At 36.1% G+C, this 14,440-nt stretch overlaps 1 protein-coding gene, 1 long non-coding RNA gene and 2 other non-coding genes across 9 annotated transcripts; 2 read left to right on the plus strand and 2 right to left on the minus strand.

The window, feature by feature from the left end:
• Window positions 1–2,321: 2,321 nt before the first annotated feature.
• LOC127801034 (uncharacterized) lies at window positions 2,322–6,952 on the plus strand. Of its 6 annotated transcripts, XR_008022930.1 has the most exons (5): window positions 2,322–2,930; window positions 3,074–3,208; window positions 3,756–4,736; window positions 5,546–6,457; window positions 6,534–6,949. It is a non-coding gene; the product is annotated as an uncharacterized LOC127801034 (long non-coding RNA). The 6 variants fall into 6 exon arrangements; XR_008022932.1 differs by having other exon boundaries at window positions 3,074–3,248; window positions 5,546–6,952; XR_008022933.1 differs by having other exon boundaries at window positions 3,133–3,248; window positions 5,546–6,951.
• LOC127802939 (U1 spliceosomal RNA) lies at window positions 2,779–2,938 on the minus strand. The gene has a single exon (XR_008023388.1). It is a non-coding gene; the product is annotated as a U1 spliceosomal RNA (small nuclear RNA).
• Window positions 6,700–6,818, plus strand: LOC127802961 (U5 spliceosomal RNA). Its single transcript, XR_008023408.1, has one exon. It is a non-coding gene; the product is annotated as a U5 spliceosomal RNA (small nuclear RNA).
• Window positions 6,953–10,734: 3,782 nt separating the features above from the next.
• Window positions 10,735–13,357, minus strand: LOC127802220 (protein FAR1-RELATED SEQUENCE 5-like). The gene is made up of 6 exons (XM_052337931.1): window positions 13,345–13,357; window positions 12,993–13,239; window positions 12,232–12,716; window positions 11,822–12,131; window positions 10,866–11,004; window positions 10,735–10,767 (listed from the first exon to the last, which is right to left on the minus strand). The coding sequence occupies exons 1-6, from the start codon at window positions 13,355–13,357 to the stop codon at window positions 10,735–10,737; spliced, it is 1,227 nt and encodes a 408-aa protein (XP_052193891.1).
• Between the last annotated feature and the right edge of the window lie 1,083 nt (window positions 13,358–14,440).

A 14,440-nucleotide genomic window follows, 5' to 3' on the forward strand; every position in this document is an offset into this window, starting at 1 on the left:
AGGGCATGGAAGACTACCCATTTAGCATTGTATTTTTGCATTACATGCTCTCTCTCATGCTTCATTTACTTATGCATTGCACCCTTACTGAGTCTTAATGATTCATGAGGTTTTACCTCATGTGTAGATGTTGCAAGTCCAGGATGCCAGCAGAGATAGTGTTGGGAGGCTGATGTGGCGACTAGCGGTGTTACCCGAGTTGTATGTTATGCATTTATTATGTATGTAATTTTGAATGTGAATGTAAATGCTGTTGAGCGCTAGTTGTTTCTAGTTGTTGTAATCACCATAGGGTGATAAGTGATTTTGAGATGGTTTGATGTATATGACTTTAATTGGTGGAGCCATGTTTCGAATCAAGTAAGGATTAGAAAGGTATGTTCCCATAAATTTTCAATACTCAGTGGATGTTTGATGTGCTAGTTTTGTGCCTGGGTTACCTTTGGCTCGTTGTGTGGTGAGCTAAAGAAATGTGAAGCTCACTCTAGTTTTAGGTCTCGTTTCGTTATGTTTCTTTGTCTGTGTTTGGGACCGATTCCTCGAGTGGAGCGAAGGGAATGATGAAGCCTAGTGCCCATGTAGGGCGTTTCCTGCTGAAATATAGTCCAAACCTTCAGTTGTCAGTTTGTCGTGTGAGTAATCCGATTGATTATTCATCGGTGACACCCATAGGTGGGAACAGGGCATTACAAGTAAGTTCTAACTTTTTCAAGACTACTCTACTACTTTAAGAGTACTGTTTCCTTTGACTTTTAGTCAAAGATAAGAGTAAGAAGCCCTTGTTGTAGCCTATCCTTCAAAGAGAGTTCTCTCAGAGAAGACATTTCTCTAGGAGAAGTTCTCCCGGAGAAAGAACATCCCCTATGAAAAAAAAGTTATCTTGGAGAAGTTAATACAAAAGTCCTCCTAGAACAACACGGAGTTCTCCTAGAGAGTCATATTGCATGACACAATCCACTTGATCAAGCAATTCTCCAAGGGAAGAACACAAGAAAACCTTCTCCTGAACAACATAGTTCGCCTAAAACAGACTTTCCTTCGTCTGAGGGATCATTCCTCTAGGAGGATTTCTCACGAGGACCTTTTCTAAGCTTAACCCCAAGGCAACACCATGTTCGGCCAAGACAAGATACCACCCTATGGCCAGGACAACACTGCATCCCCCTTACACGTATGCCACGTGACCTTGTCATGGATCAAAGGGTATAAATACCCCTCGACCCTTCATATTCCAAGACCTTCTTTCTAACTTTTTGCATTCTAGCATCCTCGTAGCTCTAGTTCTCCTGGAAAACTACCTTTCTCCCAGACAACTCACAACAGCATTTTCACGCATGCATTTCCTAGCATCCTCACCACATCATGACCTCTTTTGATTTAAGCATCGGAGGACCCATGTGGGACAAATCCCCACGTGCCTTTTGAATGCATTTTGTCTTGTAGAAGCTTCTCTCGAGAACACATCAACTATCCCGAATAACAAAGACTCTCTCGGACCATCTTTTCCCGAACAACTTCAAAGTCTTCTCTCAAACAACGGTTATTCTCCTAGACAATGTGTGAGTTCTCCCATACGCGTGTCCTTAACCTTTTGCGACCCCTCTTGGCCTTAGCCTTTCACAGCCCACTCGGCCTTAGCCTATTTCCAATTAATCCTAAGATGGGTTGACCCAATGTGTTACGAGCTTGCTTTGTCATGCTTGGGCTCATTTATTTAGGCATAGCAGACACTTAAATTAATAAGGAGAAAATAGGCTAATATAAAGTATGCTTTTGTTAATGTTCATACCATTAGGAGTTTATTCTTATTTATAGATTACGTGCAGTGACATGCGAAGTATAATTTGATCACTGGATTGATATTCTTGAGTAGTTGGTGAGATTTTTAAGATATTAAAGAGATTATCAATTGATTGGGTCTACAAGAACAGGCTAAGTCAATCTAGATCCTTTAGGTCCGCGATGGATCCAAGTCAAATAGGATTAGTCTCTCCAAAGATAAGTTTTGAAAATCTAATCTCTAGTACAAACACTTGATAAGAAACGTTTGGCTTCTAAAGATACACATGGCACATGATAATTGGTGGGCGCATAAGAACAATAGAATCATTTCTCCCTCAATGAGATAATCTCTCATTGATAAAAAAGAAAACTATGGAATTTAAAATTATTATTTAATTATAATTATTTGAAACTTTAAATTTTAATTTCAATTTCATCTTAAATTTGGATTAAAAAAATTGAAATAAGACATTATCTCAAATACCATAATTTAAAATGACGTTGACGTAACATATGTCGATTCGTACACAATTTAACTCAAATTTGCAGTGGGGATTTACCAAATGAATCTCACATCTGCACAGAGAACAAGAAAAGGGAGGTGAAAGGAAGGAACTAACACAGATTTCCAGTGGGGATTTACAAGATCGAGTCTCTTTTTTTTTTTTTGTAAGGGGATTTACAAGATCGAGGACAAATAGCAGTTGCAGATCAAATTAATGGTCACAGAAAGCAACGGCCTTGAGACGGATCAAGATTGCTTAAACGCCACTATGCATGCACCCTACATTCGCCCATTTTCATAATATCTGAAACCCCAACTCGTTAAAATCTCCCGTATGGTGACAGCATGCCCTCTCTCTACCCCACAAGAGCCTTTTTAGCAGCACAAAAATTTAATCCTTCAGAGGAACCACAAATTCTGAGAGCTTCAATGAATCCGAGGAAATCCTAAAAACTACATCTTCAGCGAAGTTGTTACAACTGTGAAATAGGCAGGGGCCGCGCGAACGCAGGCCCCCTCTACCACAAATTATGACGTAGGCTCGACCACTTGGGCCGACCTTAGGCGGACGCCCCTCCTCAGTGCAATGGAGGTCGTCAACCTAGGCCATGGACCTTCTGGATCGCCCATCGACCCCGTCCAGGTAAGTATGTTGCTCTTTCGGGTTTCATCGGTTTATATACATATTCCATCCCACCCTAGCTCCCTACTATACCGATGTGGGACGAACTCAACTAACTCTCTCCCTGTCCGTGAATTCTTCCATCCATCGCCCTTCAATTGTAGTAGAACGGACCCTTTTGAATTCGTCCATGCTTATATCGTCAAATTGTTTATATGCGGAGGTAAAGCGCCACCAACCAGTAGAGATGAAAGCCACAGATCACCGCAGAGTTGCTGTGCCGAGTCGAGTCAGAGGAGGTTCGATTTCAAAATTCGTTGCTTTGCTGTATTTTCAAGGGTATATAACCTTGTCTTTCATAATTTGTCCTTAAGAATGTAGCAGTGTCTGTTGAATCTTGTGTTTGGTTGAAAGTTTGTACCTTCAGGCACTCAAGTAAAAAAATTGTCTCTTTTATCTGCCTGGTTCTATAAGTGTTCTGAACTACTGCTATTCAGAGAATGTTGTCTTTCTATGTTTTGATACAATAATCTTCTTCTTTTGTGGTGAAGGGAAATTAGTATAGCATTTCGTGCTTCCGACCTTTCAAACTCAAAATACTTTATTGCCTTGTATTCTGAAGTCTAGATAAAATATTTTTGCATTTCAAATGTTGATGTGCAATGCTTGCAAGTTGAATAGCATACTTTACATAACAGAGTATGTCACACAGGCAATAGACATTTGTTTATTAGACATGCAGTGCATCATACATTGTAGCTGAAGTAGCAGCTTTGTTGATAAAAATTTTATCGCATGGGGAATTCATTTTTTATTCAATCTAGTGGAAATCATTTGAATTTTCAGGCAAACATGAAGACAGATACATTCCAGTATAGTTATATTTTGTTGGGAACTTGTCAAAACAGACTTTGCCCACAGATTATTCTGCCACGGGAGAGGTGGTCATGTGCCTTGGCTGCCAAAGTTTGTCCCTAAGATTGGCCTTGAAATTGTTATGAATGGATTTTTAAGCTTCTCAAGGGCAAATGCTACAGAACATGGAAATGATCCTACGCAAGCTGGCTCTTTTGTTGAGTATCTGTATGATTTGAGAGAGCAAGGCAAACATGAAACATCAATGGCTTCTGGTTTTCGCTGTCACGGATTAGTGCAGTTATTTGGCAGTAGAATGGGCTCTCCAGCAGAGACTGCCCTTTGCCATGCATTGCTATCTCACTCCAATCTCAGCCATCAATGCATGCAAACATGCTAATAAATCATGGGGCTTGATATCACAGATCTTCTTATGGTTGTTAAAGATGGGCTTTTCATTCTTTTATGTATTGAAGTAACGACTTCATCTGTTTTTGACTTGGATCCAATCCCTATTTGTAGTGTACAACATATTAACATGGAAATTGCATTTTTTATCTGTAAACTTACTTGTTGGTATGGATGTGCTTGAATAGGAGAAGAGTAGGGATATGTATGAGACTTTGCAAGGTGGTTTATGGGAAGCGTCTTGATGAATTATGGTTAAGTAAAGCAAAGAACTCATTTTGGATGGCAATGAGAAATTCTCAGCAGAAACTAGAGAAAAATACAGCATTGATTTCCTGAGGTTTCAATCAGAGATATAGGAGAGTTTATCCACTCTTACAGAAAATCTCGTCAAGCAGTTTGCTGGGTATCTTATGGCGATTTGGTTTATGGCAGACAAGTTGCAATTTATCTAATGCCTGACTTGCAGCTTGGAATGCATTATCTAATGCCTGTGTTCTTCAACTTTTGCCACCTTTAGCAAATTGTTTTGCCAACTATGAAGGGTACCTTGAACCTGTTCAGGTAATGCTACAAACTTTTCTTGCTATTACAATTCAAAAGAATTTCCTGATGGCTGTTTGGTAATTTGCTCCTGTCACCCGTCCACGGTATTTTTCAACATCATATATAGTTATCAGGTGTGGAGCATATGTAAAACTGTTGAAGGTACCAATTCGAGGTTCACCAGTTAAATTCCATTATGAAATAAATATAATTTAATCATTCAACAGAGTAATTCATTTAATAGCCATGAAAATATGTAAGAATTGAGCAGTGGTGCCAATGCCTTTACCACACCTAGCGTGGGTTCAAATCCCAATAGCTTCACTTCCTTTTCAAAGATTGACGATATAGCAGAGCATTCCAAGTTTGGTTCAAAATTAAAAATATTCAGCTATTACCCTCCTTTCTATTTCCTTGATTGGTTTATTTTTTTTATTTGTTATTACCTTGGATCTCAGTACCTATAAGTAAAATTAAATCGTCAGGCAGTATCTTAATAGACTACAAAGACCAAATGCGCTGCCTTTGCAATATGCAAATGACTCCTGTGGTGGAGTTCATTGGATTTATTTTCAAGATCCAGTGGCTCCTGAGTGCAATTAAGTCATTTCTCTGTCAAACCATGAGAAAGTTTCAATCTCTTGTTTTACTATTGAAATGCATAAAAAATGCACCAACATAAAAAAGCAAAACAAATAATCAACTTCTACTTGTCTTTTCCTTTTGTTTCAAAGTACAAGGTGTGAAAGCAAATTATGGGTCCTTGTTAGTTGGACATCTAAGGCAATACATCTCACTGTATCGAAGCATGACATCTGTGGTTTCAGTAATTTTTCAGGACACCGGAAGGATGTCGGAGACTTATGTTAAGTCATGGTTTTCTGGTGCTCTTGACAGAGCTGCAGCTCAAAGATCAGCGATGTTTATGCTGGCATGTGTACCATCTGTTGTATTTATGTGAAGCGTCAAACGGCACCGTTTATGGAAGGGGGCAGGAGAGTCTCTGGGCAACCCTCAAGGCTGCCCAAAATGGCAGCATTTTGGGCCCTTGAGCGGATGGCCAAAACGGAAACCCCATTTCACTCGGCGTGCTTCATTTTGTCTTTTAGCCTGCCTCTTCCCCGATCGTCGATGCTACTTGTTGTGCCTTTATACGATGCAATCTGCACCGCTGGTGTCCTCTTTATATCATCTACAGTCGTCTCGAGATGTGCAGCGCACAACCTCCGTTTATCTGCTTCATTTAGGATTTGTTCGATCATTCTCTGATTTTCATTCTTTCTATATAGTTGATACGCATATTTTTCTCTCTAGGGTGTAAGCCTCTAATTTGTAGCTTGTGGTTATGGGGCTGATTTAACTTGAGGGTCGATTTGTATAGTGAGATTAGAGAGTGATTTTTGTGTAAACTAAGGCTATAATCAGATTTTCTTCCGATAGTGCAGTGAGCTCTCTTTGCCGGAGCTCAACGTGGACGTAGCCCTCTTTAATGGGTGAACCACAGTAAAATCACTTATGTTCTTTGTTTTGTTCTGCTTTACTTTTCTGTGTATGAGTTTGGTTGTTTCTATCAAATGATTTGTGTATGAAATTGGTCTGTTTATTTCTAAAGGGTTGAGCTTAGTCTCTTCCCAACACCATCCATCTCACATATTTCTTTTTTCACAATTCCCCCGGTTAAAGTTTATTATCCTTCCCTAAGGAGCTTGCCAAGTTTCTCCCGCAAACAGCAACATGAGGTTTGGCTATTACTTGAGATTTGAGAACCATTGAACTTTATTAAAAATTGTGTGCTTTTATGAATTTGAATGACAGGAAAGATGAAGAAACAGGTGTCTCCCTGCTCAGTTGAGCATACAGAGAGTCAATCTAATATGGTTCATGCATCGGAGGGTGTTCACTCCCACATCAAGCAATTTGGGAACGGCCACGCCAAAGGAGCTGCTTTAAAGTGAAGCTAAAGAGAGATGGTAAGGCATGCAGCCGCAGGGTGAGCACAGAGCGAACTATTCTTTAGCCTTTTACCAAAGAACACCGTGTGCTCGCTGCAGATAGCGGCATACGCCTATTTTTGGAGGGGCTTTCCCTTTCTGGGTGAGCTCCCAACAATGCCAGTTTCAATTTATAATCTGCCAGTTAATGCACAGTTATGCTTTGCGTTTGCTTGTGGTTACTCATATCTTGCGTTTCCGCCTATAGAAAAATAAGAGTTGAAAGTAGAGAAGCTATTTGCTGTTTAAGAGTACCAATGCCAAAGAGGCCCTGCCCTCGCATATAAATTACAATAGAAAACTGGGTGTTGATGTTATGGTTTTCTTCGGTAAGTACATTAATGTTATGTTGACTTGGTGTGCTTTCCATTAGATATTTCATTGAAAGGTTTCCAACTCACAGATCCAAGTAGATGGACGCATCTGCAAGCTGCAAAACTCTGTGAAACCGAAATCCTTGGAAACAGAAGCTTAATTTCATTCTCACTAAGAGAGAAGAAGGGCTTGTTCAAAGCCTTTCAGTTTGGTACCCATATGGTGTTTGGCAAGAGGACCTTTGCCCCATCTGAATGGTTCCTGAATCGTTTTCAAAATTTAAAATAATTAATTAATTAACTACATTTTAGTTAATTTAAATAATTTTATTAAATTTAATTTTTTATTTTTTATGAAATTTTATATTTTTGGGACATGGGCAAGTGAAAGATTTTAAAATTTTATTCTAAAACATGAAATGGGATATTAAAATTTTATTCTAAGTGAAAAGATGAATTGGGATATTATTACAAATAAAATGACCAAAGCCGAATTTTGGTCCTTTGCCCTTTTTGGCCCTTCACTAACTTATCGCAACAACCACACTATCATTTACGTATAAAAAAATATTTTATATTTTTTATGAAAAATTAGAAAAACACAAAATAAATAAAAACTATTAATAAAAACAATTACAAAATTTGAATGTTACTAATGGGGATAAAAATCACACCAAATATAATTTAATTACTTATACACCAAAGTAAGAACCGATCTGGCGTCTGAATATATCTCTCTTGTTGAGGTGACATTTGCTCTTTTTAAAATAACTACGAATAATCCGTGCCTGAAGGCACAGTGAAACTAAAAAAATCGAACATTAAATTTGAATGCGAAATAATCAAGCATTGAACTCGGACACGTACTAAACTGAAAGCCTAAACTCGCTTATATCACGTATCTAAAGACAATGTATATAGTTTTTAACTACAAAATCATCAAAAAATGAATATAAACATGCCTAAAAACACTATGTAAATAATATTAAAATTAAAATACACGATATATTATGTTGAAATTTATGAAAAACTTGTAATAATTTTGCTTGTATTAAATGCTCTACAAAACTCAAATAAAAAATAAACATATAAGATTTATAATGTTCACTAATATTGCAAATAAAAATATAAAAGCAACTAAAAAAAAATTGTAAACACTGAATAAAAAACATAAATTAAAATTATTGTATACTTGTTAACGTTTTATAATATAAAAAAAATTTACTAAATCTATATAATACAGCATTTGATCATCAACAATTTAAAAAATAGATTTTTATTTCTTTTGAAATTGAGTCATTAATATCAAATTCTTATATATTAAAGCTTACACTGTTGGTATTTGTCTATTTAAAAATTTTCAAAACTTAAGTATTAAAACTTACATGATATTTCAAAAAATTTCAAAAATTTACACTGTTGATATTTAAAATATTTAAAAATTAAGTATTAAATGCTTTATAAATTAAATTTTAAAAAATTAAAAATATCAAAGATTCAATGCCTAAAGATAAAAATATTAAATTTCGAATTAAGTTTCCTATTTTAATATCATTATTTGAATAAAATTTTACACTAAAAATAACATTTGATCATTAATGATTTAAAAAAGATATTTTTATTTCTTTTGAAATTGAATCATGTATGCCAAATTCTAAAGTTAAATTCTTATACATTATACATTAAATTTTTTAAAAAAATAAAAATTGAAATAAATTGAAAAAGAGCTACCGACCTTGTATATTAATTTTTAAAAAAATTAAATTTAAAAAAAGTAAAAATTTTAAAACATTTTGGAGTAAAATAGTTGAAGCCATGCTAGCCACCGTCGGCTGCAATGGTTGCGGCCATCAACGGGGGAACCTCAGTATGGGGTTAAAGAACCTTGGGTTCCTGATTGTGAGTGGTCAGGAACCCTTGTGTTCCCGAACCTTGGATTCTTTGACTATGCGTGGTTGAGAATTTTTTAATTTTTATATTACGAATAAATGAACCAATTTCATATTTTTTTAAGTAATTCAATAGGATAGATTAACAAATAAGTATAAAAAATTCAACACCTAAAGATAAATTTTGAAGCCAAAATGTGATAGATTAGACTGTTGATATTTTTTTATTGAATCAAATATTTAAAAAAATTAAAACTTACACTATTAGTATTTTTTATTTTAAAAATTACAAATATTATAGCTAAATCTATGGTTAAACATCTTAATAAACTTATTAAATCAAATATTTAATAAACTTACACCGTTAGATTATACATATCAATTTTCTATCAAATTAAAACATATCAACTTTTTTCAATATCTCATCAATCAAAATCGGTACTTTTTTTGAAATAGAAAAAATTTAATCTGAAGGGTTTCAACAACAATAATTAGATTAGATCTGTTCGAAGAAATGTTTGAAGAAGTTATAAACATCTCCACCAATTTTATTTTTCCAATAAAAAAAAAAGCAAAAGAAAACCCAACAAACATCAAAAGGAGTAATGATACAGGGAACTTACGGATTGGAGAGGAAGACTGGGGAAGGACTTGATTGGAATTATGAAAACAAAACAAACTCCTCTCTCTCCCCCTCCCTTTCTATCTCTTTATGGATTCTCCTCCTCCGAAAACAAAACAAACTCCTGTCAATCTCCTCCTCTGAAATGCAATTTTTTCAATTCTCCCTGCAAATCACAGCAGTGTGGACTTTAGCCATTGGATTCTAAAGGGTTCCTTCCTCCGTCTTCTTCAGTGCGTTCGACACCCAGCATGGGAAGCCCTCTCTCCAGCTCTCTCTCTCTCTCTCTCTCTCTCTCTCTCTCTCTCTCTCTCTCATGCGTTGGGCATGCATGAGACGCAGCCCATGCGTGCTTCGATTCAGCCCCTTGCTCTGTTTTCCAATGCCGGCCTCTTTCTTCCTTCATTGCCGGTGGCTTTGGCCCCTAGCTTGCCTTCTCAAAACTTTGCGGCCACATATCGACCATCTCAAACACAAAACCAAGGCAAGGCAAGATCGATCAAAGAAGCTTTAGCCGTACTCACTATCATGCATTACAAGACATAATTGACATCTGATAGATAAAAGGCTAGCTTAATATATCATACTACAATTAAATTGAATGTTTTCTTTAAAAAAAATTATATTCTTTTGTAAGTTTATAGGACCATCATGCGACAATATATTATTTCAAGTATGAGGCATTATTATCTCCAACAAAATTGTCAATAATATCTTAGTATGAGGCATTTGGGACACTAGTCATAATATCTGCTCAAAGAAGCAAGAAAGGGATACCTGCCAGTGTTGCAGTGGGTGAGAATAGACAACTTCTTAAGCATTAGTTCAGCAACTTCAATGTAAGCCTAATAATAAAAGAAATTAAAAGTGAACCAAAATTGTACAACAATGATATAATTAAGATACAATTCAACACCTTCAAACGTTTGGATCACATTCTACATCAAGCTAACATTTTACAAGATCGTAATCCTTGAAAGAATGGGTTCAGCATACCAAGTGTGTATTTTATGATTTTTGCTATATTGCATCCCCATAATAAGGGTCCTAATATAGGCTTGGAGATGGTTATTGCTATAAAAAAAAATGAGAGAAAAACAAAAATCAATCATCTCAAAATAGTTTTAGGGACATACAATGATCTCAAATTTCTGGTGGATTGTCATCGGGCTGTAGATGGGGTACATTGGCATACAAGGATTACTTGTACGAGAGGTAGGCACCATAGGCACTCTGTGAGTAGCATTCCAAGAAACTGTAAAAAGATGTATGCATATCAACCCAAACGACAATGCGATAATTTTTTTACCCAAATTTTATACACTACTTACCATCAATTGTTGTGAGTGAGAGATTGGTGGAAGCGCCTGATATTGTGCATCTTGTGAAAAAGCTTGATTGAATACTTGAGCATCTTCGACAATGTTTTGAATTGGGGCATTGCCTTTTGTTTGATTTTGAGGATCCCACCTAGACATCAAACAAAAATAATTGTCATTACAATTGGGAATTCAAGCACAACATCTTGCTTTGAAGCAATAAAAAATACATAAAACACATACCTTAGCTTTCTTTGTACGTGTTTCCAATGGGCCCTTCTTGCGAAGTTTCTTAGGGGCTCCCTTTCTCTGGGAGCATATCGGATCCATTATTTGCATGGTTGAAGCTGTTCCTGTCTCTCCACAACTACGAACTTGTTCTTGCACACTGTGTTGAGCATATATATTACTACCATAGCTTGGATTTGTATTGGATATGCTCAATGCATTCAATTGAGATTGGATCCTCTCCATAGTTGCTCGGGTTCACTCTTCGTCGTCTGCTACCTTGGCAAATGCATTGCACAGTTGATCGTATCTTAACTGGCTAGGCGTACTAATCCAACCATTGTAATTGATCTTCACCCTCATGTAGGATCTACTGACATCTCTCCTCCATCGCCGTAAGATATATCTCTCAGGAATTGATCTGATACCATTTTGGATCAATATTGTGCCAGCATGTCTACAAATTATTCCCTCAAACTCGAACATGTGACAGCTGCAAACAATATCACAGCTATCTTTCTAAAAAAAAATCGATTTTTTTTTTCCTTCACCCTTTCATCAATTATGATATCTTTTCGCACCTCGTACCAAGCGGTCCCTCTTCGGTATACACAATTGAGCAATAAATCTTCCCAGTTAACTCTTCTTGAAACTCCTTCAATTTCATGATTGTGTACACTTCTTGAAATTGTTTCTCAATGGCGAACCTCGATACACATGGGACCATCTAAGAAAAAGACCTTACGTCGGCCTGAAACTCCTTTTCAACTTTACACCTCATTGCCCGCTCATATTGTTCAACAAATTGCTTCAATGAGGTTTTTGAGTGTACAAATCCATCAAAAAATGCGTTCATACCCTCACCCCGCTGCGTTGTTAACATCCTTGCCCAAAAACTAGTTTTCACGAAACATGGGACCCATCGACCTCTTTCTTTGTAAAGTCCAGACAACCAATCATTGTCATGCAGTGCATATTTCTCAATCATTGAATTCCAGGCCTTCTCGAATTCTTCAGAACTCTGTGATTCATACACCACCTCATGTACGCCTGAAAGAATATATGCCTTACAACTATGGTTACCAAATTTTTCAGGTAACTTCTTTAATATATGCCACAAACACCATCTATGCTTTGTGTTAGGGAAGACTAGCATTTTGCATGGCCCTATCTTGATCAGTGATTATTCCTGCAGGCCCTTGATCCTCCATACACTCAAGCCATGTCTTAAACAACCATACAAAAGTCCCAGTGTCCTCGTTGGAAATAATACCACATCCAAGCAATGTCGACTGTCCATGGTGATTTACACCAACGAATGGAGCAAACAGCATGTTGTACCTATTGGTCAAGTATGTGGTGTCAAATGTGATAACGTTGCCAAATTCCTTAAATGCTTGTCTACACCTATTATCGTCCCAAAAGACGTTCTTCAATTTGCCATCTTCATCCAAATCCACACTAAAGTAAAAACCCAGATAAAAGGCTTGCATCTTCGAAAAATAAGCTTGAATAGCAGTAGCATCTCCTTCCCCAAGTCTTAACCTCCTCACCTGATCAATGTAATTTCTACAATCCTTTTCCACAAATGTCAGGTTCTCATATCCACTAGCTTCAACAACAGGTGAGTTATAACTTTTATGTAATGGAATTCTAGCTATATCATTAACTTCAAGTTATCGCTTCACATGTTCACTTAATTGTCTGTTGCATCGATATAACCTAGATTTGGTTGGACTTGTTTTATGGTTATGCTCAAGATGGACAATGGTTATTCGCCATGTTCCTAAAATGTCTGAACATGCTGTTATCCTAGCTTTACACCCTAACTGAACAGTTGGTTGAGGATTCAGAGAGGTGTTAGCTTTAATATTTCTTTTGTCTTCTCGGCTACATGCATATCCCACATACATTAGAACACCGTCATCACCCTTGCTCGAACTCCTTCTTTTAACAGAAAAACCCACATGGTAAGCATATTTTTTGTAAAATTCAAAAACGTCTTTCTCCTCATTGAATTTCATTCCAACCTTAGGGACAAGATCACTATCTTCTTCTGATGCAGGACACTCATTATCTTTGGTAATTTCTTCATTATTAACGAAATTTTCCTCATTATCTTCGAATGATTCTGCAAGCACAATATGATTTCCTTCTTCTTCAAAAAAAAAAAAAAAAAAAAAACATCATATCAGAATATAATGTTACATATATTATTGTTGGTTTCCTTCATATTAGAATCTAATAAAAAAATCAAACATACCTATGTCACTCATTATTGGTTTCCTTCGTAGGTTCTTGCTTTGAGTTGGTTAAAAAATCTTTCTTTCTTACCAACGGTAGGAGGAGATGCGATTGATTAAAAAATACAGAGAGAGAGAGAGAGAGAGAGCTCGTCGCCGATAGCAATAAGAGAACTCGTCGCTGGCAGCAATGGGGTTTCAGACGATAAAAGATCCAACGATAGCAATGGGGTTTCAGACAATAAGAGATCGAGCGATAGTAATGGGGTTTTAGATGATAAGAGAGAGCGAGCGAGAGCAATAGGGTTTCAGTCGGTAAGAGAGAGTGAGCGAGAGCGAATAGTGCGACCTAAACCCTAAATTAGAGAGAGAGATTGAGAGAGAGATCAAGCGAGACAGAGTAAGGGCGTCCAATTTTTTGGAGGGTAAAATTGTAAATTTGGATGGAGGGTTATCTTGTAATTTAACTTCGGTTTATCAACCCATGCGTTAGTGCATTCGTCCGTGTAGCATTATCCTATTTAAATAGGGGGAGGTGGGAGGGAAATTAAAATAATTGGGTGGGGGGAGGGGGATTTCAATTTCTCTAGAGGGGAGAAGGATACGTGGGGGGAGGGGGAGGGGAAGGGGGACACGTGAGGGGATTTAAAATAAATTAAAAAATATAAATAAATAATAAAATATATATTGAAATATAATATTTTATAATATAATATAAAATATTGTATTATAAAATTAAATAATAAAAAGTAAATATTATTTATTTTAACATTTAATTTTAAAATATTAAAATATAATATTTTATTTTTAAAAATTAAAATATAAAACAATATAAATAATATAAATACTAATAAAAATAAATATTTTATTTATAAAATATAAATATAAAAATTATAAAATATAAATACACAAATAAATTAAATATAGAATTAAAAATTATACTTCTCGTTGATCAAGATTATTTCGTTGAATCTTTATTCCCCTTTATTTATGTTTTTTAATTTACACTATAAATGTTGAAGACACTTGATATTAATTGTTAGATTTTTAATTTCATTTTTACTTGGTACGACATGTCAAGTATTGTCAAATGTTCGATCACTGGTTGTGCTAATA

The sequence above is a fragment of the Diospyros lotus genome, chromosome 5, assembly GCF_014633365.1.
Source record: "Diospyros lotus cultivar Yz01 chromosome 5, ASM1463336v1, whole genome shotgun sequence".
Taxonomy (NCBI): Eukaryota; Viridiplantae; Streptophyta; class Magnoliopsida; order Ericales; family Ebenaceae; genus Diospyros; species Diospyros lotus.

Bases quoted from the DNA above. Each gene is read 5' to 3' on its own strand.
- LOC127802220 (XM_052337931.1), bottom strand. The intron at 11,005-11,821 runs GTCTTTTTCTTA...TTTGATGTCTAG, and splicing joins GAGTTTCAGGCCGACGTAAG to GTGGGATCCTCAAAATCAAA. The intron at 10,768-10,865 runs GTAAGTAGTGTA...TGCTACTCACAG, and splicing joins CTCACTCACAACAATTGATG to AGTGCCTATGGTGCCTACCT.